The 25,981-nt window shown below is 38.7% G+C and overlaps 2 protein-coding genes and 1 long non-coding RNA gene across 3 annotated transcripts; all 3 read right to left on the bottom strand.

Moving 5' to 3' along the window:
• Positions 1–806: 806 nt before the first annotated feature.
• LOC127898855 (uncharacterized) lies at positions 807–4,748 on the bottom strand. The gene is made up of 3 exons (XM_052431347.1): positions 4,169–4,748; positions 3,282–3,814; positions 807–1,055 (listed from the first exon to the last, which is right to left on the bottom strand). The coding sequence occupies exons 1-3, from the start codon at positions 4,746–4,748 to the stop codon at positions 807–809; spliced, it is 1,362 nt and encodes a 453-aa protein (XP_052287307.1).
• Positions 4,749–13,733: 8,985 nt separating this feature from the next.
• Positions 13,734–24,214, bottom strand: LOC127903646 (uncharacterized). Its single transcript, XR_008056363.1, has 2 exons — positions 23,851–24,214; positions 13,734–14,480 (listed from the first exon to the last, which is right to left on the bottom strand). It is a non-coding gene; the product is annotated as an uncharacterized LOC127903646 (long non-coding RNA).
• A 15-nt stretch (positions 24,215–24,229) lies between these two features.
• On the bottom strand, positions 24,230–25,051 carry LOC127898854 (uncharacterized). The gene has a single exon (XM_052431346.1). The coding sequence runs from the start codon at positions 25,049–25,051 to the stop codon at positions 24,230–24,232; it is 822 nt and encodes a 273-aa protein (XP_052287306.1).
• Positions 25,052–25,981: the final 930 nt, after the last annotated feature.

Below are 25,981 nucleotides of genomic sequence, written 5' to 3'. Positions count from 1 at the left end.
TCTGTTCTGTTACAGGGTGATGCCATTCGGTCTCAAGAATGCTGGGGCCACCTATCAAAGGCTGGTGAATAAAGTCTTTAAGCCCTTGATCGGGAAAACCATGGAGGTGTACGTGGACGACATGATCACCAAGTCCAAAGTCCCGAAGGAACATGTCAGACATCTCGAGGAGACGTTCGAGCTTTTGAGGAAGTATAAGATGAAGCTCAACCCGGAGAAGTGTGCTTTCGGGGTCGAGTCAGGGAAATTCCTGGGATTCATGGTGAGCCATAGGGGGATTGAAGCAAATCCCGAGAAGATCCAGGCGATTGTGCAAATGACGTCTCCTCGAAACCTGAAGGAGATGCAGAGCCTCACGGGGAGGTTGGCGGCGTTGAGCAGATTCATATCCAAGGCTACAGATAAGTGTCAGCCATTCTTTCAAGTGATAAGGAGGGGAAAGAAAACGGAATGGACCCCAGAATGCGAGGAAGCCTTCCGGAACTTGAAGCATTACTTGCAGCAAGCTCCGCTACTGTCCACACCGAGGGATGGGGACAAGTTGAATCTGTATTTGGCGGTATCTGATCGGGCCGCCAGTTCCGTTCTGGTGAGAGAGGAAGAAGGAATTCAGTATCCGATATACTACACCAGCAAGGCCCTGCTCGACGCTGAGACCAGATACCCAACGATGGAGAAATGGGCACTGGCCCTTGTGGTTGCTGCTCGGAAGTTGAGGCCGTACTTTCAAGCATTCCCGGTCTCGGTAATAACCAACCAGCCATTGCGTCAAATTCTGCACAAGCCGGATGCTTCTGGTCGGCTCGTCAAATGGACTGTAGAGCTGAGCGAATTCGACATAGACTATAAACCCCGCGCGGCGATAAAGGCCCAGGCAATGGCCGATTTCGTAGCTGAGTTCGCGGAGCCCGAAGTATGCTTGGATCAGCAAGATGCAGATATAGGCAACGACGAAACTCAAGTATGGCAGATATCTGTGGATGGGTCATCAGGAGAGCGGGGTTCAGGAGCAGGGATTGTCCTGGAAGGCCCAGAGGGGGAGGAGATCTCTTATGCTGTAAAGTTGGAATTTGCAGCCACAAATAACCAGGCAGAATATGAAGCCTTGATAGCAGGGCTGGAATTGGCTAGGGCCGTGAAAGCGGACAGAGTTAAGATCAGAACCGATTCCCAGCTGGTTGCGAATCATGTCAGTGAAAGATTCCAACCAAGAGAGGAGAAGATGGAACAGTACCTAAGGATAGTCAGGCAGATGATGGGGAAGTTCGAAGCAGTGGAGGTGATACAAATCCCCAGGGAGCAGAATAGTCGAGCAGACATTTTGGCTAGGATGGCAGCCGTAGCCGACCCAAAAATGCCAAAGTCGGTCCCCCTAGAAGTGAAGTCTCGCCCGAGTATCGAGCAAAATTTGGGGGTGTTGCGGATAGAACAAAAAAGCTCGTGGAGGGACCCGATAGTTTCATACCTTAGAGACGGGGTCTTACCACCGGACAAGCTACGGGCTCGGAAGATTAGAGCTCAGGCCTCGAGATACACGATGATCGATGGGGTACTGTATCGACGAGGATATACATTACCGTTCCTTCGGTGTTTGGACGATGACGACGCGGATTACGTGCTGAGGGAAGTACATGAAGGAATTTGCGGAAATCATTCTGGCGGGAGGTCCCTGGCCCACAAGGTTCTAAGGCAGGGATATTTCTGGCCGACGATGCACCAGGATGCGCAAAGGAAGATCAGGAGCCGTGCAAGCTGCCAGAGTTTTGCCAATTTCTCTAACCAACCACCAGAGAAGCTCACCTCCATGGCCTCCCCTTGGCCATTCGCTCAATGGGGAATTGATCTGATCGGCCCATTGCCAAAGGGGCGAGGAGCAGCAACACATGCGATAGTCGCTATAGATTACTTCACGAAGTGGATAGAGGTAGAAGCCCTTAGCAGGATCACAGAGAAGAAAACAACAGACTTCGTGTGGAGAAACCTGGTCTGTCGATACGGGATCCCATATGCCTTGGTAACGGATAATGGCAGGCAGTTCGATAATCACAGCTTCAGGGATTTCTGCCAGAACCTCGGGATAGAGCTGAAGTATTGCTCGCCTGCTCACCCCCAATCGAATGGACAAGTAGAAGCAGCCAACAAGACAGTCAAGAGGCTTCTGAAAACCAGGCTCGGAGCAAAAAAGGGTGCGTGGGTTGACGAGCTGTCAGGTGTGCTATGGGCATACAGAACAACCCACAAAACCGCAACGGGGGAGACACCGTTCGCTTTGGCTTTCGGACATGAAGCGGTCGTGCCGGCTGAGGTAGGAACGACCACACACCGGACAGATCATTTCAATGAACAGGAGAACGATGAGCAGATATGTTTGAATCTTGATCTGCTAATGGAGAGGAGGGAACAAGCAGCCGAGCGATCAGTCACTCACCAACAGAGGGTTGCTCGGTATTATAACCAGAAGGTGAACATACGGCAATTCAGGGTCGGAGACTGGGTACTGAGAAGAGTGAATCAGAGCACCAAAGATTCGACTCAAGGAGTGCTGGGACCGAATTGGGAAGGGCCGTATAGAGTCAAGCAGATAGCGGGGCCCGGAGCTTACAAGCTGGTTCGCGCGGACGGCCACGAAGTGAAACGCCCATGGAACGCAGCACACCTCCGAAAATACTTCCAGTAAGACTTGCTCACATTTTAAAGCAATTTCTGCTCATGCTGTCTATCTTTTATTTTTATGTTTTATGTCCGAACAATTTCATGTAAGTCAAATCCTGCCATTAATGTAACGTCGACGAATTTTATTCGCTTGAAACCGAAAAAAAATCCTGAGGCATGCAAAGGCTCGCCAAGTCTCAGAGCCTGTCTTATGGCGAGACAGAAGCCAAGCATGCCAGGATCTGCTCGGCCACGAGAAGGCAGCAGAATCCAAATCGTTTGAAGAAATCCCTGAGGCATGCAAAGGCTCGCCAAGTCTCAGAGCCTGTCTTATGGCGAGACAGAAGCCAAGCATGCCAGGATCTGCTCGGCCACGAGAAGGCAGCAGAATCCAAATCGTTTGAAGAAAATCCTGAGGCATGCAAAGGCTCGCCAAGTCTCAGAGCCTGTCTTATGGCGAGACAGAAGCCAAGCATGCCAGGATCTGCTCGGCCACGAGAAGGCAGCAGAATCCAAATCGTTTGAAGAAAATCCTGAGGCATGCAAAGGCCCGCTTTTTTCTCGGCAACGTCAGCTCTGGTCGTCGCCGATTGAATGTCCTCCTTCATCTTCCTGTCGTAACGGCCAACCTTGGCCTTATAGTAGGTGGCCATGCAGCTGAGATGAAAAGCACTATACTGCATGGCTCCCACCAGCTCGCCCAGGGTACAACCGTCAAAGCCCTCCAGGTCCTTCTTGCTCACGAGTTTAGACAACTCATTGAGATAGGGAACCAAGTGTTCTGGTCGGCTGTCGGGAAAGCGAGACCGAGGCACAACAGGTGGAGAAGAGGAAGCAGGATCAGTGGCTGCTCTACTGGATTCCCCGACTTTAGCAGAGGCAGGAGGGAGAGCCTGCAAGGGAGGAACCTGCTGCACGATGTTCTTTCGCTTCGCAGCGGGAGCATCTTTGTCCTGGTCCCTATCGGTTGTTGGAGGCCGAGAGCGTTTCCTGGTCAGAGCTCCAATCACTGCGTCCTCCATCTTATGGCCAGGAAGTATCAACCGAGACTCGAGGAAGTTGTATGTAGATAGCAGTTCTCGGCTCGAGCAGGAATTGGCCAATACAGCCTCGACCCGTTTAAGCTGACCAGGTCGGAGCGGGAAGTGAACACCCCAGGAAACTACAGCACAAACAGACACTTGGTTAGAGACAAACCAATACAGCAGGAACAATTATGGATACAAGACATCTAAAGCGAGCAGGCAACCTGGGACCGTGAAACGGGGTGGGACGCGACAATCCTTCCCGTCTATTTGTGCAACTTGACCCCAGGGACCCCCAGCAAAAAAGAATTTCCTCTTCCAAGTCCCACCACCACCAGTTGGAAGATTAGTTATGGGTTTCCTGCTCTTGGTACCAGATTGGAAGTAGTACCAGCCGGCATCTTTAGGGCTGCTCTTCAGCTGGTACAGGTGCTTCACCTCATCAACCGTGGGCTCGCTTTGGCAACATCTGTCCCACAATATGAACAGACCAGAGAGCACTCTCCACCCGTTGGGGTTCAGCTGACCAGGAGCCAGATTTAGCCCGTTAAGTATCCGGGCAAAGTAAGGCTGCAAGGGACACCTCAGCCCATACTTAAAGCTCTCCAGATACAGGGTAACGTATCCCCTGGGAGGCCGGCTAGGTGTATCCTTCTTTCCTGGGATCTTAAGAGGTATCTCACCAGGAATACTATACCTAAGTCGGAGGTCATTGAGCTCGTCAAACGTGGTCGTACACGACATGTAATCAATGGCATAATCACGCGACAAGGCTCTACCTCCTACTGTACCCCGTTCTTCTGGTCGTGATGCTCTTGATGGGGACGCCTCACCAGAATCATCCCCTTGACCCTCACTCAAGGTGTTCTCCGATCCAGAAGATCCTTCTTCATCGCTACTGTTGCTCGAGGAGGTTGTTTGGGGAGACATCCTCCTAGCGCTAGTACCAACACTAGACCTAATGGGCTCTAAGGGGATCCCGGGATCAAAAGCAAAATCAGCGGGCAGACTAGGCAAAAAACCTAGTTCGTCGTCACCAACCTCAACGACCTTCTCCTTACCCTTCGACATATCCTAAGTTCTAACCAAAACACCACCGCCAACTACAACCTCAAGCAACGCAGAGAGAAAGGAAATTACCTACAACTAACCAATACCGAAAAAAAAATAGAAGAAATACCTGAAGCAGGGACTCGGTCAGAGAGAGACAGGGATGACAGCTTTGACGCCGAGGTTCATTCGCCGGAGAGACAAGAATGGAGAAAATGACGAGTTCGTGTTTGAAGATTTTGGGTTTCCTTACTGAGAAGCAAACTCTTGGGCTGCCAGCATTTAATGACGCATATTCCGAGAATCCCGTAACCGTCGGTTTGAAATTCAAATGGAGGGGGGGATTTCTGCCACGTCACCTCGTCCGCAATTAAATGCGACATGACTCCTGGCAGCCTTTTCCAAACCCACGTGAGCGAGTACTATCGAGTTTCTACTGCTGGTCCACTACACTACCCAACACCAGAAACTGGGGGACCGGTGTTTGGGAGGGATACTGTTTGGGGCAAATGCGTCGAAGGGACCAGGAATGACGAGCAGATATCTGACGGCGGAGTTCTGCGAATCGGTGTGTTCCGTTAAAGCCTGGCGCGTGGAAGAACAGGAGCAGAAACATCCTGCTCGTCCACGATGTTGTCGTCCGCGAGGCCAATTCCTATAAAAGGCATAAGGCCATTCCGGCTAGAGATCGAGAGGCGAGGAGACCCGGTCGACGGCAGTTGGCAAGACGTGCTCTCCAGCACGAGAATCTAGGCACAACAGCCACGCTTTCCCCAGAACCGCGACGTAACACGCAAGATCTCACAGAGCCATGACAGCCACACTTTCCCCAGAACCGTGGCGTAACACGCAAGATCTCACAGAGCCATGACAACCACACCTTCCCCAGAACCGTGGCGTAACACGCAAGGTCCCACAGAGCCATGGCAGCCACGCTTTCCCCTGAACCGTGGCGTAACACGCTAGATCCCATGTTTTGCCCATAACGCAGCAGTTGGAGTCCCATACCGTCTCGAAAAGAGCGGAAGACTGAGATTCAGAGGAAGCCTATAAAAAGGTAGCCAACGAAGGTAAAAAGGTTGGCATTCTTGAGAAAAGGGGAGAAAACCACAAGAAACGCCATAAGACCTGTGGCAAGCTTTTCCCGAACCTTCATATCTGACTTGAGCGTCGGAGGGTTTGCGCCGGGAAAACAACCGGCGTACTCTGACTTATCTGTGTACGCAGGGACCTCCGGGGAAGAAGCCTGGCGAGGAGACCTCCTGGTCGTGACGAAGTTGATCGAGCAGAGATCCTGATCGTAGAACGAGGAGAACCGGAATCTCGCATCAACATCTGGCATAATTTTTTCTCGATCTGTTCGAATCTCCGGCCAACGTTGGGCCCCCAGCTATCACCCTCGCTGCGGGCGGCTCGCGTCTCAAGATTCCATCACTCTGCTCCCCTTCATCCGTGGTGGCCACCATCGGGAAAGTCCCATCCATAAACTCGTCCAGGTACCGATTTCTCACCAAATCTTCGACCTGGGTCTTGAGATCTCTACACTCTGCTGTGGTATGGCCATGGGTGCCATGGAACTTACAATAACGTCCTCTATCCCTCCTGTTGGGTAGCTTTGTTATTGGTGTAGGGAGGTGCAGCAGCCCTCGACCCTTTATGGCCTCGTACACCTCATCCAGGGGCATCTTCAAGGGAGTGTACCGCCCACAGTCCTGGTTCTGGTCGACCAGATGCACTGCTCTTTCTCTGTTTGCCCCACTGTGAGTTGGGGGCGGTGGGAGTGCTTCTGGTCTGCTCGTCCTGCTACCGTGGGAATGTTGATGAAGATCGCCGGATGCCGAATCATGTCTTCTCCAAGGCTCCCTAGCTGGGGAGCAAGGAGGTGGCGCCCTGCTGCGCTGATACTGTGGCGGCCTCTGATGAGGCTGGTAAGCAATTACCCTACCTCCTGCTCCACTACCGGAGATCTGGTGGTCCCTCCACCTGTTCGGTCCATTAGTTGGTAATGCTTTCTTCTCTTTCCTCCCTAACCCTTCCAACTGGTCTGTCTTGATCCGTGCAGCCTTCTCCTCCTCAATCTCGATGTCTCTTTTAGCCTGTTCGTATGCGGCTGCATACGTTTGAATAGCTGGGCTTCTCAAATTGTACCACAGCCTTCCTATCTTCACCCCTTCTTTCAGTCCCCTTAACGCCTGAGGGTGGTTGAAGGCTTCCAAGTCGAGGACAGCCCGATGAAACCTCTTGATGAATTCCCGAAGGGTTTCTTGCTCCCCCTGTTTCATGCTCTTCAGCTCCATCACGTCATCTTCCGGTGACATTGCCCCACTAAACTGCTCTGCGAATTCCTGGCACATCTGCTCGAAGGTTTTTATGCTGCCCCGAGGAAGTTTCCTGTACCATTCTCGTGCACGTCCCTCAAGGGATAGTGGGAACACCCTGCACCTTTGGGATGGAGATAATCCCTGGACCCCCGTTATGTCGTTGAAGCGCTCTATGTGCACCAGCGGGTCAGTTCTTCCCGAGTATCTGAGGTCGGGGAGGCGGAAATCTCTTGGAATAACTGCCCTCATGATCTCTACTGCGAGCGGTGATTCCCCGTCCAGCATTATCCTCCAACCAGGGGCTCTGTTCCTCCCTTGCATGTCATCAATTATTTGCGCTAGCCTTCGCACTTCCTCCTCCAGCTGTCCTGCGCGACCAGGGTCGCGCGCTGCAGCTTGATCCCGCTCTCGCTCTACATCATGTAAGTGTTGCCTCAGTTCTGTTTCCTCTGCGTTCACCACCCCGTCGCCCTCGTCACAAGTCTGTCTTACCGGGGACTGCTCTCTTTCTCTATGAAATTCTCCCCGCAGAGGTACGTTACCTCTCTCACCGTCAAATCTCCCAGCGGTTTGACTTCTCTCCGCACTATCGGTACCTGGTGTCGCTCCACCGCCTCTCACCCTTCCCTCTTGGGTTACCCTTCGCTCGTTCCACAGCTCATGCAGGATGGTTGTCAAGGTTTCCATCTGCTTTTCCATTCGCTCCATCCGGTCGAACATGACTTTTTCCCGTGCTTCGCTGATCACCTCCCTCAGCGTCACGGAATCGTTAAGCCTTATGTCACCCCCTTGTGCGCTACTTCCTCCTATCTCCATTGCCTTTCGCTTACTCCACCCCTCTTCTTGTTATCGACAGAAGCTTTTTGCTCTGGATCCCCACAGACGGCGCCAAAATGTTGATGCGAGATTCCGGTTCTCCTCGTTCTACGATCAGGATCTCTGCTCGATCAACTTCGTCACGACCAGGAGGTCTCCTCGCCAGGCTTCTTCCCCGGAGGTCCCTGCGTACACAGATAAGTCAGAGTACGCCGGTTGTTTTCCCGGCGCAAACCCTCCGACGCTCAAGTCAGATATGAAGGTTCGGGAAAAGCTTGCCACAGGTCTTATGGCGTTTCTTGTGGTTTTCTCCCCTTTTCTCAAGAATGCCAACCTTTTTACCTTCGTTGGCTACCTTTTTATAGGCTTCCTCTGAATCTCAGTCTTCCGCTCTTTTCGAGACGGTATGGGACTCCAACTGCTGCGTTATGGGCAAAACATGGGATCTAGCGTGTTACGCCACGGTTCAGGGGAAAGCGTGGCTGCCATGGCTCTGTGGGACCTTGCGTGTTACGCCACGGTTCTGGGGAAGGTGTGGCTGTCATGGCTCTGTGAGATCTTGCGTGTTACGCCACGGTTCTGGGGAAAGTGTGGCTGTCATGGCTCTGTGAGATCTTGCGTGTTACGTCGCGGTTCTGGGGAAAGCGTGGCTGTTGTGCCTAGATTCTCGTGCTGGAGAGCACGTCTTGCCAACTGCCGTCGACCGGGTCTCCTCGCCTCTCGATCTCTAGCCGGAATGGCCTTATGCCTTTTATAGGAATTGGCCTCGCGGACGACAACATCGTGGACGAGCAGGATGTTTCTGCTCCTGTTCTTCCACGCGCCAGGCTTTAACGGAACACACCGGTTCGCAGAACTCCGCCGTCAGATATCTGCTCGTCATTCCTGGTCCCTTCGACGCATTTGCCCCAAACAGTATCCCTCCCAAACACTATCAATGGCGTTTTTTCTGTGATTTTTGTAATTTATTTATTTTCGATAGATTTTGAGCCTTATTGATACTAATCTGATTAAGGCACATTCTAAATTTGAACCAAGACATTTGTAACTGTTGGGCGGTTTTGGGATGAGATGAGCGAAATGTCTGAATTGGGCTTTGAAAGAAATTTGTTCTTATAATATATCATCAAAACAGTCCTGATGATCTTGAAAATTTTAAAAATACCCTTGGTGATTTTTAATTTTTAGACATGCCCATGTGAAACTCTTAGTTCACTTATAATTTTTTTGAAAAGATTTTTTTTTTCTTTTAAAATGTTATGATGTTTTAGTGTGGCTATCCGCCATCTTGGATTAGTAAAGTGCACACACCGCTTGCACCAATTGGAGGATAAACATCAGTGGTTTGTTAAGTGGTAAATTGAGGAATACTACTTGTGATGCTTGATGCTTGGTTCACTAGCTGGAGATATAATGGGAAATACATTTGGGTAGCGTTTACATTTTGGATAGGAGTGAGAATCTTGAGGAGTGAGAATCTTAGGATTGAGAGTGTGGAGTGAGAGTGGGAGTACGTTGTTTACTTACATTGGAATGAGAGAATGAAATTGAAACCCGAATCCAATTTATGTGTTTACATTGTCTTTGATTGGGAGTAAATAGTTTTAAATTATAATTTTACCCTTATTTAAAGAATTATAATTTGTAATTAAAAAATTAATAAAAATATATTTAAAAATAAAATAAATATTTTATTATATTTGTAAATTAATAATAATTATTAATATTCTTAATTATGTAAATCATAATTTTTTATTAATTTAAATTTAAATTATGTGAATAAAATTATTAATAATAGCAACACAAATGAAACATTATTATTGATAATATAGTACAAAATTAATATTTTCTTAGAATAAAATATTTATTATTATTAATTAAATAAATAATTAATATTTATTATAATTAATGTTTAATATTATTATTTTTAATGAATTTAATTTATAAAATAAAATAATATTATTATTTAAATAAATATAATATTTTTTTATTTTATTAAATTTAATAAAATAAATATGTTTATAATTATTATTTTTAATAAATATGATATTATTTATTTTATTAAATATTATTTATTTATTTTAATTATTAGGATAAAAAGGGAAGAGGGGGAGTGGATTCCCACTCCCACCTCCCCCCATGGGAGTGGGAATCCCACTCCCCACTCCAAAATTAGGTGGGACCCACGGAGTGGGAATCCCACTCCCTCCTTAAAAATAGTAAATAAACATTAGAGTGAGAGGAATTCATACTCCACATTCCACATTCCCACTCCAAAAAGTAGACACAACATTGATGGAGACCACATGCGTAGGCACACTGCTCGACCTGTGTATCACCTACTTGGGCCTGATAGGCTCTCTTAAGTGCACACTACTTAAATTGATATTGTTGCTGAGGTGTTAAAGTTTGATTGGTTGTGATTTGCCTATAAAAAGGTTTGCAAGACTTTTGTATTAATTACAATTTTTAATTTCCAGTTCACGGAAATAAAAGCCTCGGTTAAGTACTTTGTTCTCTAGTCTTATATCATATAGCCCCTCTCATATTTATATTATTTAGTTAAATTATCAATAACTTCTTGTAAAATTCTCTTCAATGTTATAACACGTCATCAGTAGGAGATAAAGAAGTATTTATTTTATTTTATTTTATTTATTTAATAAAAATTTCCTTGCAAGTATGCTCTCTAGTTGCCATTAATTTGGATCATCCACATAAGAAAATTAAGTTAGTTATTACATTTTTCTTGTTTATTTTATACTACTGACATTACAGGCAAAGATTGAAGCATGCAACTGAAACCTATAAAATTAAGATTAAAGTGTACAAAATTCATATTGAAGCCTATACATATGAAGCCATAAATTTAAATATTCCGAGGCCTTGAAGATTGATTGAAGACGATGAATCCAATGAAGCTGGACCCTGAAGCCCTTAATATTTCTGGTGAAAATAATTTACCTTGGATTATGAGATTCAACTACAAGCTATGTGCATCTGTTATTCATCATCTAGAATCCATGGGCTTTATTAAAGCAATCAAGCTTATCCAATTGACACGAAGCCATTGCTTGAACTGATACAAAGCTATTGCTTGAACTGATACGAAGCTATTGCTTGAATTGATGCCAAGCTATTGCTTAAGGGAATACTATTCCACACAGTGATTGTGTAATCAAAGATGCAATCATGGTTTTGACTGTGGTCATGGACATAATCACAATTATAGACTTAATAGTGGTTACAACAAAAATTATTAGAAATGGACGCCATTCTAGAGATCTTGTCATATACTTGGGCAGTTTATTGACATGTATCAAGTAGAAATGGTAGAATATTGAGATAAATTATGCTATTTCAGTTAATGATAATATAAATCTAGGTGTCTCAGACTTCTTTGAAGATCATAATGAGAAGCTAAGTGACTTAATTGGTGATGGAGATATCTAAGCTAATTAAATTAGTCTCTAGTTTTTATTAATATATCTATTTTGTAATTGTATTATTGATATAGTCTAATAAATTTTTTCTTTTGTGAAAGGATATGAATTTGCAAAACGGATTACATGATGGAGAGATGTGTTTAGCTGACAGTGCGATTACACACACTATTGTTTGTAATAATAAATACTTCATTAGCTTAATATTATTTGAAGTTAAGGTGAATACCATAGCAAGTCCTGTAGATCAGACTGAGGGCTCTATAGAGTCGTATTCATCTTAGCAAATGGAACAATGGAACATATTATGTATCCATGATGCTTTGTATTCAACCAAGTCTAGAAGAAATCTTTCTAACTTTAAAGATATTCATCATAACGAGTTTCATATAGAAACGGTAAATAAGAATGATACAAAATATCTTTACATTACTTTTAGTGTTTTAAATGTATAACAATGATATTTCAAAATGCATAAAATTATGTTAACTGGCATGAGGGACAATTTTCAAATTCAAATGACAAGTTTTTTTTTTTTTTATGGATGAAAATGACAATGAAATTTACAAGTAGTAATTACTTGAATTAAATATGAATTATTAATTAAAGACTACTGATTTTCAGATATAAAATGGGAGTTTTGTTTTTTAAAATTTTGATTAAATTTCCATTAACATTTTGTAAGCACTCCACTCCTCGAAATTACCTTCATAGCATTACTAAAATGCTCCTCAAATGAGATTTCAATTCTTATTTTCAGGGCTACGTCAGCAAAAAGATTCCAAAAAACCCTTCAAATGAGATTTTTCAAATAAAATTGTTCTTCTCTTTCTTCAATATTGAAGAGTGACTTTTCTCTCTTCAAATAATATTATATTATATTTTATATCATCATTGTTGAAGAGAAAGAAGTATTATAACTACATTATTGAAAAAATGGAGGGTATTTAAATTTAGTAAAAGAATTTGATAAAATAATATAAACTTATTTATTTTTGAAGAGTCTTTTGGGAGAGAATTTATTTTTTCACTCTTTTATTTGCCACATAGGTATGTAAATAAGTATTGAAAAGTAAAATTAGATGAGTGTTTTGGTAATGCTCTAATTTGGCTAATGGAGATGATATAATTGCCACTATGGTTGTCTCAAGGAAAACATGGTTGCTGAGAATAAAGATCGGATGATTTACTATAGAGTCACAAACATATTTATTGTGAAATAAACTATTTATTTGATTATACTCTAATGAGGGAATGAGAAGAATTTATTTTCTTTGGAGAGTCTTTGTCTACAGTGTCCCAGGTTAGAGAAAATTGTTCTTCTAGCAAGCCCACTCACTGAGTATATTCTTTATTTTTCGAATAAAGATAAGAGATAACCAATCTTTAGCCTAAGATCATACATCACACTCTTAATTTCAGATAAAAAATGCTTAACAAATGCATTTAAAGTCAAACAACACAGAAGAAGATAAAGAAAATAGGACAAACAAGAGTTATAGAGGTTTAGCTATGGTGGCCTACATCCTCTTGAGAAACAAATCTGTAGGTTCTTTCATTATAGCAAATCAAGTTACAAGCTTACATAGAAAGTTTCAATCAACTTTACGTACCAGGGTACAAGCTAAATGACTATATATATTACTCTAGAATGATCCAGCAATTTGGTTAAGAAGCCAGCTTGCATTCTGGGTTTGTTAAAACAAACCAAGAAATTTCCCACCTCTTTTAACTGCCTTAACAACCTCTTACATGTGAAGGGGTCCATAAGTGAGTTAAACGACATCCAACATCATTGTTTCAAGCTTATAATGTTTTAAGTGAATCACGTGCAAAGCACATGCTTCACAAATTGTACTCATATGACATTAGTTAGATGTCATGCATGTGTTCGAAGCTTTAAACCGACGTTTCATCCAACCCAAAACTGGCAAGTCGACTAATCCAACATTTATTTTTGGTTCTAAGGCCATGTTCGGTTGTAGCAAAAGATGAGAGAGGAGAGGAGAGGAAAAGAGAGGAGGAGAAAGGAAAAGAGAAGAAAAGAGTAGGGATTTTGATTTCCTTTGTTCGGTTTAAGATAGAATTAGCAAAGGAAAGGAATTTTATAATTTTTTATCTGGACAAATTTACCCTTGTATTAGATTTTTAATATTTATTGTTAAATTAATTTATAAACTACAAATATGTTTAATTATTTTAAAATTAGACTCAAGGTTAATGTTTCATTCTCAATGCCCTAGCTGCATTTATAGTGCTTTTATTAAAAGTGCTTTTGCATATCATTGTCAAAAGTACTTTTACCAATTATTATCCAAATGCTTTTATCAAATATATTTCTTTTTAAATAAGAAACATTAATATTATTTCAAAACTAGCCCATAGTATTACTAAAAGTATATTAAATTTCAAATGATCAAATGAAATAATAAAAAATACTTAGTCAAATTTCAAAATATGACTGTAACACCTTCAAATTTCAAAGACATTCCAAATTATGAAAAAGCAAAAACATAACAAAAAATACTAGGTCAAATTTCAAGTGCTCAAATATTAAGTGCACAAATGGGTTAAGTTAGACATTAATAAACCATAACATCTAAGCATGAGTTAAATTTCCCCATCAAGGAAAATTTTAACCCATGTCTCTCTATCCTCATCACAAAGAGTATAAAAAACATTAAGTGCCGTACTATCACGAGCAATTTGAGTGGTGGCTTTAAGTCATTCTACTGTTGTAAGACTGCTAATCTTCTTCAACACTTCACTTAATCCCACTTGTTTCTCATTGATTTCTTGTCCCATAGCTCAACTCACCACATTAGAAGTGTCTTTCATTTGTGCAACGATAAGAGTTGTTAGCTCTTTAAGTTCTCCAAGCTCTTCCGACTCTTCATTTCTTCTCCTTTTTTCTTAACGAGCTGTTTGAAGTTTTTGGACGGTTCCGTGAAGCAAGTGAGAAAGAGACACTGTCATCAATATCATCTCTCATATTCTCAACATCCAAATTGTCTTCTTGAGCTTCATTTTTTTTTTGTCCTCTCAAGTTCCTCAACCACATCTGCAGGAGCTTCTGCATTCTTTCCAATTGCATGGTCCTTACCATAAATCATACATAAGTTCTCATAATATGGGAATGCTTTATTCTTGAAGTTTGTTGCCCCTTTATGACTCTATAACAGCAGATAAAATAGTGAAAAAGAACAATAATAAACATCATAACCAGCAAGTATAATAGTAGCAACAAATGAGTAAAAATAAAAAGCAGTGAGTAAAACAGTAATAACAATAGCAACCAGTAGTAAAAAAATAGTAACCAACAAATATAACAGTAAAAACAATAAGTAAAATAGTAAAACAAAGCAGAAAAAGCAAAACACAGCAAAAAAAGTAGTAACCAACAAGTATAATAGCAAAAATAGTAGTACCAAGCAAATATAACAGTAGTAAATAGCAAAGGAAACAGAAACAGTAGTACCCAACAAATATAACAGTAGCAAACAACAAAGGATACATAAAGTAAAATAGCAAAACACAACAAAAAAAATATTAACTAGCAAGTATAACAGCAAAAACAGTAGTGCCTAGCAAATATAACAGCAGTAAATAGCAAGTGAACAACAAACAAAACAGTAAAAATAGCAAAAAAGTAGTAACCAGCAAGTATAACAGTAAAAACAACAGTACCCAAAAAATATAAGAGTAGCAAGCAATAAGTGAAACAGTAAGTAAAATAGTAAAACATAAAAAAAAGTAGTAACCAGTTGGTATAACAACAAAAACATCAGTACCCAGCAAACATAATAGCACTAAAAATAAGTAAAACAACAAGCAAAACAACAAAAACAACAAAAATAACAAATAAAATAGCAAAGATCTATAACAACGATAAAAAATAGCAAATAAAACAATAACATCTCACATACCAAAACATAAGCATCCCATACAACCTTCTCTACCCTTACAATTTTCTTTTCTGGATCCCAATCGAAGCCACTGCAATTCGGTCTAGTTAACATCTCATGTATAATTCGAAATTGCATATTTAAAGTCTTTATACGAGATTCAATGTAGGAGTGAGCATTTTCGGGTTCGGATCAACCTGATCGAATTTCGGGTTGATCGGGTTAGAAACAAATTCATCCGAACTCAACCCGAAACTGTAACCCGATCCGATTCGATTCGAATATGTTCGGATCAGATCGAGTCAAATAACCAAGTTAAATTCGGGTTAATTCGGATCGGGCAAAGCTACTACACAAATAAAATAAAATAAAATATTTAATTTTAATGTTTAATCTAACTAATCTATTCATTAAAAACAAAAAAAGAAAATGAATTCATACTTATAATTTAAGCTTCCACATGCCTAATCGATCCAGCTCTACAATTTTCAATACAAGAATTTTCCTCATTTTATTGTTAACATTTAACAATGCATATACTTAACAATTAACAATTAACAGATAATATATAATATATTATTTTATACCATCAAAACATAAAAAAAAAGAATTCGGGTTTCCAGTTCTAGAAGAACTTGGTGATGGTGGAGGCTACAGCAGCAGATCCAGCAAGCCGTAGATCTGGCAAGCAGTAGATCCAACAGCAACAGATCTTACAGCAGCAGATCTAACAGTAGAAGATCCGGTCGTGGGTCGCAGAGGAATAGATCTGGTAGCAGGTTAGGTGGCTGCATGCGCGGGCTGCGCTTCGTCCGTGTCTTCTCTGCATTAGTTGTTGGCAGCTGCTTTGCTTTTAGCTTTTGCGATGTGTGTGTGTGTGTGAAGTCGCGAATGTGAGGGTGAGGGCCGTGAGGCTATTGAAATACAAGTGTGCAATCCAAGAAGGGGATAAATTGGTATTTTAAAAATTATCCTAACAAAACCACACAACAATCCAATCTAACGCCTTAATAAATTCGAAAGCAATAAGTTCAATAAAAGCACAATAACAAATGAGTAAGAGAGAAGAGAAACAAACACACGAATTTTTTATGTGGTTCGACAATCCCCGCCTACGTCCACGCCTCCAAGCGATCCAAGCTTGAGCATTTCACTATCCAAGCCTTTCAAGGCTTCAAATGTTTACAACTGACTTCAAGGTGCCAATGAACCTTTACAACAAAGAGATTATCTCTCAATCTCTTCATTCAAGTGTCTCACACACTCAAACACTCACAATTAAGATGAAGAAATGAAAATTACAATCGAATAAACTCACTTAAAGAGTAGATGAACAAATTGAAGAACAAAGATGATTCAATGAATAATGATTTACGAATTGAGAGCTGAAGATATGATATGTGCTTTTTGTTTTTACTTGCTAGAGAGAGTTTGAAAATAAATTGGATTTGAGTTTATATAGTTTGAACTCAAAAACTAGTCGTTATGCACATTTTGGTGATAACCGGCTTAACCGGCTTACTGTTTATGGAATTCGGTTAGCCGCTTTTATTTTACCGTTACAACAAAAATTTGAATTTCAGAATATCCGGCATGCCGCTTTTCATATCCGAATAGCTGCTTTTGAAATTCGGATAGCCGTTTATGTTCCAGAAGCTTACTATCCAAAATCCGGTCTTCCGCTTGTCAAATCCAGTTAGCCACTTGCTACAGTAACTGCTACAGTGAACTATATTCCAAAATTACAATTTGACCCCAAAACTTTATAAAATTGTATTATGACCCAAAACGTTATGAAAGTTTTCAAAATAGGTCCAATTTCAAAATTTCAAAATAATGCTTCGTCAGTCCCAAAACTTTCTGAAGTTATGATATGACCCAAAATATGTGAAATTATAGAATGACCCAAAATATTTAAATATTTTCAAATAGGTTCAAATCCGAAATTCAAATCAATATTTATTAAAATCAAAGATTGTAATAATTCTTTCATTTTAGTCCATAACTTGAAAAACAATTTAACTCCATAAAACCATTTTCTTATTATAAAAGCACAATACATAAATTTTTGTTTAACCAACACATGTGGTTTGTTATCATCAAAATCAATATTTATAGGATATAGGCTAACAACTATGATCTGTGAAGGTAGCGAAATGATTTGTGGTTGTGTGCATATGTTTGTCTGTGGTTGTGTGCTTGTGTTATAATTTTATTTTGTTTTTTATTTGTTAATTATTTTTTTTAGCTAACCCGATTGGGTAACCCGATCCGATCAAGATTTGATCGGGTTGACACAAATACACCCGATCAGATTATACTCACAATTTTTCGGGTCAAGTCGGGTCGGATCAGATCGGGTCGGGTATTTTGCCCACCCCTAATTCAATGTGTGGTTTTGCTTTTATATCACATCCGGGTAGTTTTGTTTCCAAAGTAGTCTCAAGAGCTCTTAAGTAGCTACTTTTAAAGTTATTGTCAGCATAAAATTTTCCATCATGATAAAAGTCAAAAAGAGACTCCACGAGCTTAATATCTTCTTCTAAGGTCCAAAATCTTGACTTTGGAGGTTGTAATGCCATTTAGCTATTAAAACAAAAAACTAAACAGTAAAAATTGCACCAACATGAAACAAAACAAACTCAAATTAAATTACAAGTGGTAATAAAATAAATCCTCCATGTCACATTCAAAATAATATTGTCAATTTAGTTTCAAAAGTTTCAACAGATACTAAAATACAACAAAATTTCAGAAAAATAAAAATGAGTAATACATTCATTTTCCATGTCATCAATCTACTTGTTGTCCACTGATTATACATTTGTTGAGCTAAGTTTGCCCTCCATACATTCTACTCTTTCGAAGTTTTGATACTCGATATTAAGCTTCTAAATGATTTGACCCCAGTTACAACATCAAATGACTCCTCAAAAGGATCACATGGCATCTCCCTCCTAACAAAATTGTGTAACGAGAAACATGCCATGATAATCTTATTTTGAGTCTTAATAGGTTAAAAGGAAGGACTCCTAAGAATTGCCCGTCGGTTTTTCAACATGCCAAAGCATCTTTCAATAACATTCCTAGCGGATGGATGCTTCACGTTAAAAAAATATTGTGGGTTAGTAGGTTGGTAGTTTTCCCTCCAATCATTGAGGTGATATCGTTGTCCACGATAAGGAGTGAGAAATCCCGGACTATTAGCATACCCAACATCCACTAGATAGTAGTAACTTCTAGAATTAAGAAATATTAAGTTTTAGATAACTAAAGTTTTTATATTAAACAACTCGTTTAGTTCTAGTACATTCAAACCATTTATTTTCCGTAGATCCCCACGAAAGACTCTACCATCAGCAGCTGAACCTTCCCAGCTCACTAAAACATAAATGAATTGCATATCTTGGGAACATACTCCTAAGACATTAGTGGCAATCTCCCCTTTTCGATTCTGGTACCTAGGGTTATTTGCTGCAGGCACCCTCACTCTAATATATGTTCCATCTAATGCTCGTAAACAATTCTATTATCAATGCCAAAGAAAAAAAATAATTATTTATATCATACAACATATTTAGCATATAAGAAAAATGAATATAACAATGATATATACCTTAAACCATTTCCATCTCTCATTAGTGGAGTTTTCTGAAACTGGCTTAGGCTTTTTCAATAATTCTCCATGGAGTCGTATCACAGAATGCAATACATTGTGAAAATACTTACTAACAGTGTCTCCCGATCTAAAAAATTTAAACCTAATCACTATGCTTTTCACATGATGCACTATTATATGTAAAAACATGGCAACTTGATCATCGACTAATAAATGTTTTGCTGGTTTTAGCTCCCCGTTCATTTCAAGCATAGTGCATAGATTTGTAAATGCACGCTTATCCATTCTAAGTTGGGCTATGCAAGTTGCGTCGCTATCATAAGCTAATCGGTGAAAATTTTTTCTATTTGTGAAGAAATCGAGCACATACATTTCATGTCTTAATGATTTTTCCAGATTGATTAGTGTTAAAAATCGTATGGTAATGAAGGGGTGAAAATGTTATTTTGTGCTGTTAATGTAATTTATATTTGCAATTGTGTAACATATTGTGAATTTCTAATTATTTTTCTAAATATTTGATTTTTTGTATTTTTATGTGTTTATTAGGTAAAAATAATAATTTCATGCAATTTGAGGCTCCAAACAAATGGAAGTCCGAGAAATTATGTCATTGTCGAGGAGGATCCAAGACTTTTGTTGTAAATTTTTAAGTTTTTACCACGATAAATATGATAATTGTAAAATTATAAGTTTTTATAATGTTAGGTATGGTAATTGTTAGTGGAATGTGTTGGATGTGTTTGAGTAGATTAAGTTAGATTTATATTTTATTAGTGAGACAAATGTAAGGCTAAGATGTAATTAGATTTATTTATTTGTGTGGTGTTGATTTACCATATATTAGTATAAATAGAGGGGGGGGGGGGACACACCTCTTCACACATTCTCTTCTCTTCTTTCCCCCCAAATTCTTCTTCTCATCTCTCTTTGTAATATATTTTCAATCAATAAAATTAGTTTTATTTCAATTTTCAAATTCCATTTTTTAATTATGCATTTTTCAATTTTAATAATTTTCTTTATTTCAAAAAATGTTTAGCTAAATATTAGTAGTTAGGGGAATGTGAATGTAACGCCACAAATTCGCATACATATTAAATTATGGAAATTGGGCTTTCATTGAGAATTATGGGTGGCCTATAACCCTTATTTAGAAAGGGGTACTAATTAAATAGAGGTTATTTATGAGATCATTTTGGAAAAGGGCTATTTTTCCTTATTGAATAGGGTTTCTTAAGATCCCCTATAAATACATACTTTTCCCCCTTCCATAACCCTAAGTTCACAACGTTTATCCTTCTTCTCTGCTGCTCTTTACGCTCCTACCCAAATCTTAGGATTCAAACCTTTGTTTAGGAGAGACTCAAAGCGACAGGTAAGTTCACAACGTTTATTCTGAACAGCATGAGTATCTCGAATTTTTAAAGCTATATTTTCTGAACGAATTTTCTTATAAAATTTATATTTCTGGAAACTAGACATGTAGGGCTTCTTGATTAAATTTTATTTCATTAAATTCAACTTCGTTTTCAATTTTATACGTATTTTGGAAATAGAAACCACTGCACTGGAAATCCACGATTCCAGTATTGTGATCAGATTCAAAAGACTATTTGTACCACCAAATGAACTCAAAACATTCTGAAAGTTTTTATGTATGTTAATATATGTGTCTAGGATTCGCAGTTTTAATTTCATAATTTTCTGATTAGTATTTTATTTTATAAAAATCACGGAACCCGTTCTGTTTGGTTTAGATTATGTGAAAACAGTTTCGAATTTGCTGAGAAGTAAATAGTTTTTAAAATGTTTTTGATATCGGATTCTCTTGTAAATTTTACATGGGGTACTCATGGATGTCCAGAATGGTTCCATAGGATTTTATATCATTCTGAGACTTGGATTAAGAGTTAAAATTCTGAGAATCAGACCTGTACGGGTATGAATTAGAAAATCAAATTCTTAGAATAAGTTATTGATTGTCATATCTTGTATTTGTTTAAGGTTTTGAAGGTGTTTGAGGCTCTTAGAAGCTTAGAGGTGTGTTAATCCAAGTTCATTTGTCGAGGTAAGTAACTTCATTCCTAATGTACTGGATATGTAGAAGTATTTTGATATTATTATTATAAGTATAAATGTTTTGATACTACTTAAAGGATTACTAATTTTGATAACAAAATTAGCTTTATGTAAATGTTTTCAAACCATTCTTTTTAACAAAGTATTTTATAAATGCTTTTTAATATGTAAATGATTTTATGACATGACAACCTTTTATGATTTTATCTTTAAAATGTTATACAAGCCTAAATTATTGTTATGAACTTTTATAAATCTGATACGAATGTTTTGTACCCATATATGATTTCAATTACTGATAATTGTATGAGATTCCTAATGTTTTGGCTCATTGTCCATAGTTATTCTGATTCTGATTCTGATCGTAATATACGATATATCTGTCTGGACCAGTACTGGGTTTCTGTTCTGAATGTGCACGCGATATTCTGATTCTGTTTCTGGCCGGGTCACCGGGACTATAGGTGACACTATGTGACATGAGCTAACCTGTTTGTTTTCTGTATACGTATTACATGATTTGATTCGTAAGTAAATATGCTTTTGAATATTCTGAATTATTAAGAATTTATCTTATGTTATTGTGATATATCGTTTTATGAAAATTATGGATTATGATATATGCTTTAAACAAAAGAAGGCTTGCAATATTTTTGGTATCGATAGGCCTAGTGTGTTAGGAATGGTTTTACTTACCGAGTTGACGGCTCACCCCTCGTCATTACTTTTTTTGCAGATTAAGTTTCTTTTGAGAGGTGCACTTAGCTTTGGAGTTAATGATTTCCAGTTTCCGTTTGCTATTGAATAAGAGGAGGAATAGACTTGTGTTTCTATTTAGTTACTTTTATTATGAACGTGTAATTTGGAGTTTGAGACTTTTGTTATTATTTTTATATGTCCTCGAGAGAGATTATTTAGTATTTGACGTTTGGATTTATGGATTTATTTGAATAAGAATTGGAGGAATTTCAGTTTGAAACTTATGAGTAAAGATTATGATTTGTGAGTAACCTCCTTCTTCACGTGCTCCGCACGTATTAGATTTGGGGTGTTACAGTGAAACTCTTAGTAAAAATATGGTTTAATAGTAAAAATATGGTTTAATCAAATTCTATTTTTCATTTTGTAAATCGAATTGTTTTATATTTAATTTTATCCATATTTTATATTTTGAAATTTTGATTTATTGTAAACAAACAGGGGAGTTTGGCACAATGAATTCTTAATATCTTAGTATAAAGTATGGTAAAATGGTATTTTGATTTATTGTAGACAAATTAAGTTTTGGCACATTAAGTTCTTAATCCATAATAAAATAAATGGGAAAATAATTTTAATTTATACAATTAATCCTTTGGGAATAAAATAAAAATAATTTGTTAAATTATATTTATTACTAGGAGTGGATCCATAACCATAACTAATTCAATTTCATAGTTTTTTCCTAAATTAAATTGCATGTTTTTAATTTTAATTTTAATTTTTTTATAAACTTAAATAAACAAATTAAATCATTTCTTTGTAGATCGACCTCAGACTCACCGAGTTATAATATAACAAGATACTCTTATACTTGAGAGTTAGAAATTACTTTTAAGTCGTGTCACAAATTATTTCTCCAAACATATTTTATAAACTTCACTAAGCAAACAACTACTTGCATAGTTTGAAACCAGTCCATAAATGTAGCCAATTTCTTCTTTTTAAAATTATTTGTCTCAGTTAAACTTAAGTCATCCATTACTGCAACAACAAAATGAAATTGAAGTTAAATTCAAATTGTATCAATTTAAGTTGATCTACGAGTTTTATTCATTTACGAGGGAAAAAAATACTGCAGATATATATTATTTACAAAACCCATTCATATACATTAATGTGGCGTGATATAAATGTAAGAGTGAAGATTTTAGGGGAAAAATAAAACAATAAATAAAAAAGGAAAAGTAGAAAATTGTTCTTAAATTAAATTGGTATCTAATTCCAAAGTCAAGGGACAAGAATAAAATAGGATGTTGCAAAGTTGCGAGTCTAAATAAAAGTTTCAATAGGGTCAGCTCAGGTTTTTTTTTTTAGGTTCATATTATTTTAATTAATCTAAAAAATTATACTAAAGAGAAGGGACAAAGAAATTAAAGTCAGCCTGAGGGGACGAACGAGGGCTTAATACATAAAGATTAAAGAAAGCTAAAGAGAAATTGCACGGCACTTGGATTGACATGTTAATGAATGTTGTGAAAATAGTGAGAACAATCCTTGAAAAAGCAAACAAAAAGAAAGAGACCAATTAGATTTCGCTGAAATCAAAGTGATCATCATTACATATTTACATGTCTTGCAAGCCTTAATGAAAGCTAGAATTGTACATATATTACGAGATAAATCAAAAGGAAAAACTACCAAACCCCTTTATATGTATTCCTTCAAAATTTCTACTAACACTTAAAAATGCCACTGTATATTAATTCAAATTTATTTCTTATGATTACAGCAAAAAAATTTGGCATCCCCAAACACAAAACATAGACATCAGTAAAGTCAATTACGGATTGGAAATATGCTTCTAGATGCAATCATAATTTCAGGGCAAAATTAACATTTTTCTCTTAGACAGGTCATTAAACACTTGGTAGGCATATATCTATAAACCCATCCATTCACAATAGAATGAAACAAAATCTCAATCAAATCCTCATAATAACTTATTCAAACAAAATGACACATCTGAAAATTCAAAATTAATTCAAATTAAAGCAACAAAATCTCAAATAGCCCTCTTCAAACTCATTCTCCATCATCTCATAAGCTAAACTCATTAAATAACCACAATAGCCACACAAGAATAATTACAACAACTAACAATAACAAATCAACAATACCATCAAAACGATAAAAGTGACAACACTAAAACAGATGAAAAGAGATGAAAAATCGTACCTACGGTGAGAAACCGTGAAGCTAAGGCGTTGATACTTACTAAGATAGCTTCGGCGAACGGACCCATTGTCGTAGCTCACTGGCTAACAAATGAAACTCGCTATCGGAAATTGAGATTTTAACTTTTGTTTTTGAGAGGCTTTGATTTGATTTTGAGTTATGAGAGCTGTGAAATCGCAGAATAATTTGCAAATGAGGGTTATTTGTCAAAGGGTAGAATTGGGAATAAAAATATAATTAAGAGTAAAATTGAGAATTTAAGCCTTTCATTTGTGTGGAATTTAGATTTCCTCACTGTTGCGAGAGGAGACCAAATTCCTCAACTTATGGAAACTAGATTTCCATCAGAATTTTTTTTTTTTTTGAAAAGAGATTTCAATTAAATCAACGATAAGTGGAGATACATCACTTGTGAAGGATATGAACCCTTCCACACAACAGTCTCGCACTTTTCTAAAGCTAACTTAGCTAAAGAGTGGGCAATAACATTACAAGATCTAGGCGTATACTTAATACTAACACGTTCGAAGTTTTCCACTAACTTCTGAATTTCTGAAACAACCCAATAGATCTCGGATTTGCTGCCCTGCTTGTTGTTAACTAAACTGACCACACCTTGAGAATCTGATTCCACGATTACAGCTTTCACTTTTGCTTCTCTCGCCACCAACATACCCCATTCCATAGCTTCTGCTTCCGCATAAGAAACATCTCCATGAAACTTAGAAACCTTGATAGCAGCTGTTGTAACATGCCCCGAACCATATCTGATCACTGCCCCCAGCCCTACAATGTTCTTTTCGAAGTTGATAGCTGCATCAATGTTTACTTTTACAAAGCCATCTTGAGGGGGATTCCATGTCTGAGGAGGTACCCTCTGCTTTGTTTCACTACAAGCCTCAGCTGAAGAATGTACCCTCTTATAAGCTGCAATCATAGCTTCAGGTTTAGCTACCATAATCTGGGGGTTCTCCTTTTTTCCTTTGAAAAGCAACTGATTCTTAGCATTCCATTTTACCCAACAAATTGTTACCAACAGCTCCAGGTTAGCTCTGTTTCTCATTCTTTTCATAGCATGCAGCAAACTTAAAAAATCTTGACTGTGAGCTGCATGAATATCATCTTCAAAATGGATTAGCTTCCATACCTTCTCAGCCGATTTGCAGGCCACTAGAGCATGAAAAACATTTTCCATTCCCATTTTACACACTTGGCAAGTGGGTTCCTAGATTATCTTTTTCTTCCACAGATTCTCAACTGAGGGGAGTTGGTTTTTGGCTGCTCTCCAGGCAAAAATTCTGATCTTTTGAGGTAAAGTAAGAGACCAAATAATATTCTACTCATTTTTGGAAACCACTGAGCTTGAAGGCGTGGCTGGAAACTTTATTTGGAGAGCTGTCTGGTACCCACTTTTAACCGAGAACTGGCCATTTTTTTCATAATGCCAAATCAGCGCATCCTCCCTTGGTCTTCGAGGCAGAGGAATCTTAGTAATTAAATCAGCATCCATTTTGTCGAAATGCTCATAAATCCTCTTCTCATTCCAGCAGTTTGCCGTCGAAATGCTCATAAATCCTCTTCTCATTCCAGCAGTTTGCCTCATTGATTAATTCAGAGACCATAGCATCAGAAGGCAAAGTTGGCTTAACCACTGGCTGGAATGTTAAAGGCTGTGGGATCCAATTAGCCTTATGAATATGAATTTTCTGACCATTGCCAACTCTCCACCTAGAGCCCGAGCAAATTATTTTCCTTCCCCACAGAATGCTTCTCCAAATAGATGAAGGGTTTGAGCCGAGTTTTGCATCCAAGAAATTTTTTGACTGGAAATACTTGGCTTGCAGGACCCTTGCCACCAGCAAGTCTGGACATTGCTGAAGCTTTGCTGAAGACAAGGCTGTCATCAGCAAATAAAAGGTGCGAAATCTTCAAATCATTTCCAAATGATAGCCCATGAATAAGTCGTTGTTGCTTAGCCTACTGTAGTAAGGAAGAAAAGGCCTCTGCACATGTAATAAACAAATACGGAGAGAGGGGGCAACCTTGTCTTAAGCCCCCCCTTTGGGGTTTAATTAAGCCTTTCACTGAGCCATTTATTAACACAGAAAATGAAACCGAACTAATGCACCTC

The sequence above is a fragment of the Citrus sinensis genome, chromosome 7, assembly GCF_022201045.2.
Source record: "Citrus sinensis cultivar Valencia sweet orange chromosome 7, DVS_A1.0, whole genome shotgun sequence".
NCBI lineage: Eukaryota > Viridiplantae > Streptophyta > Magnoliopsida > Sapindales > Rutaceae > Citrus > Citrus sinensis.
This window is presented reverse-complemented; position numbering and strand designations above follow the sequence as displayed.

Coding starts and splice junctions, on each gene's coding strand:
- LOC127898855 (XM_052431347.1), bottom strand. CDS start 4,748: ATGTCGAAGGGTAAGGAGAAGGTCGTTGAGGTTGGTGACGACGAACTA. Junction 3,815..4,168: donor CGGGTGGAGAGTGCTCTCTG/GTCTGTTCATAT, acceptor TTTGTGCTGTAG/TTTCCTGGGGTGTTCACTTC. Junction 1,056..3,281: donor CCACCTACTATAAGGCCAAG/GTTGGCCGTTAC, acceptor CCAACTTTACAG/CATAAGAGATCTCCTCCCCC.
- LOC127898854 (XM_052431346.1), bottom strand. CDS start 25,051: ATGGGAATGGAAAATGTTTTTCATGCTCTAGTGGCCTGCAAATCGGCT.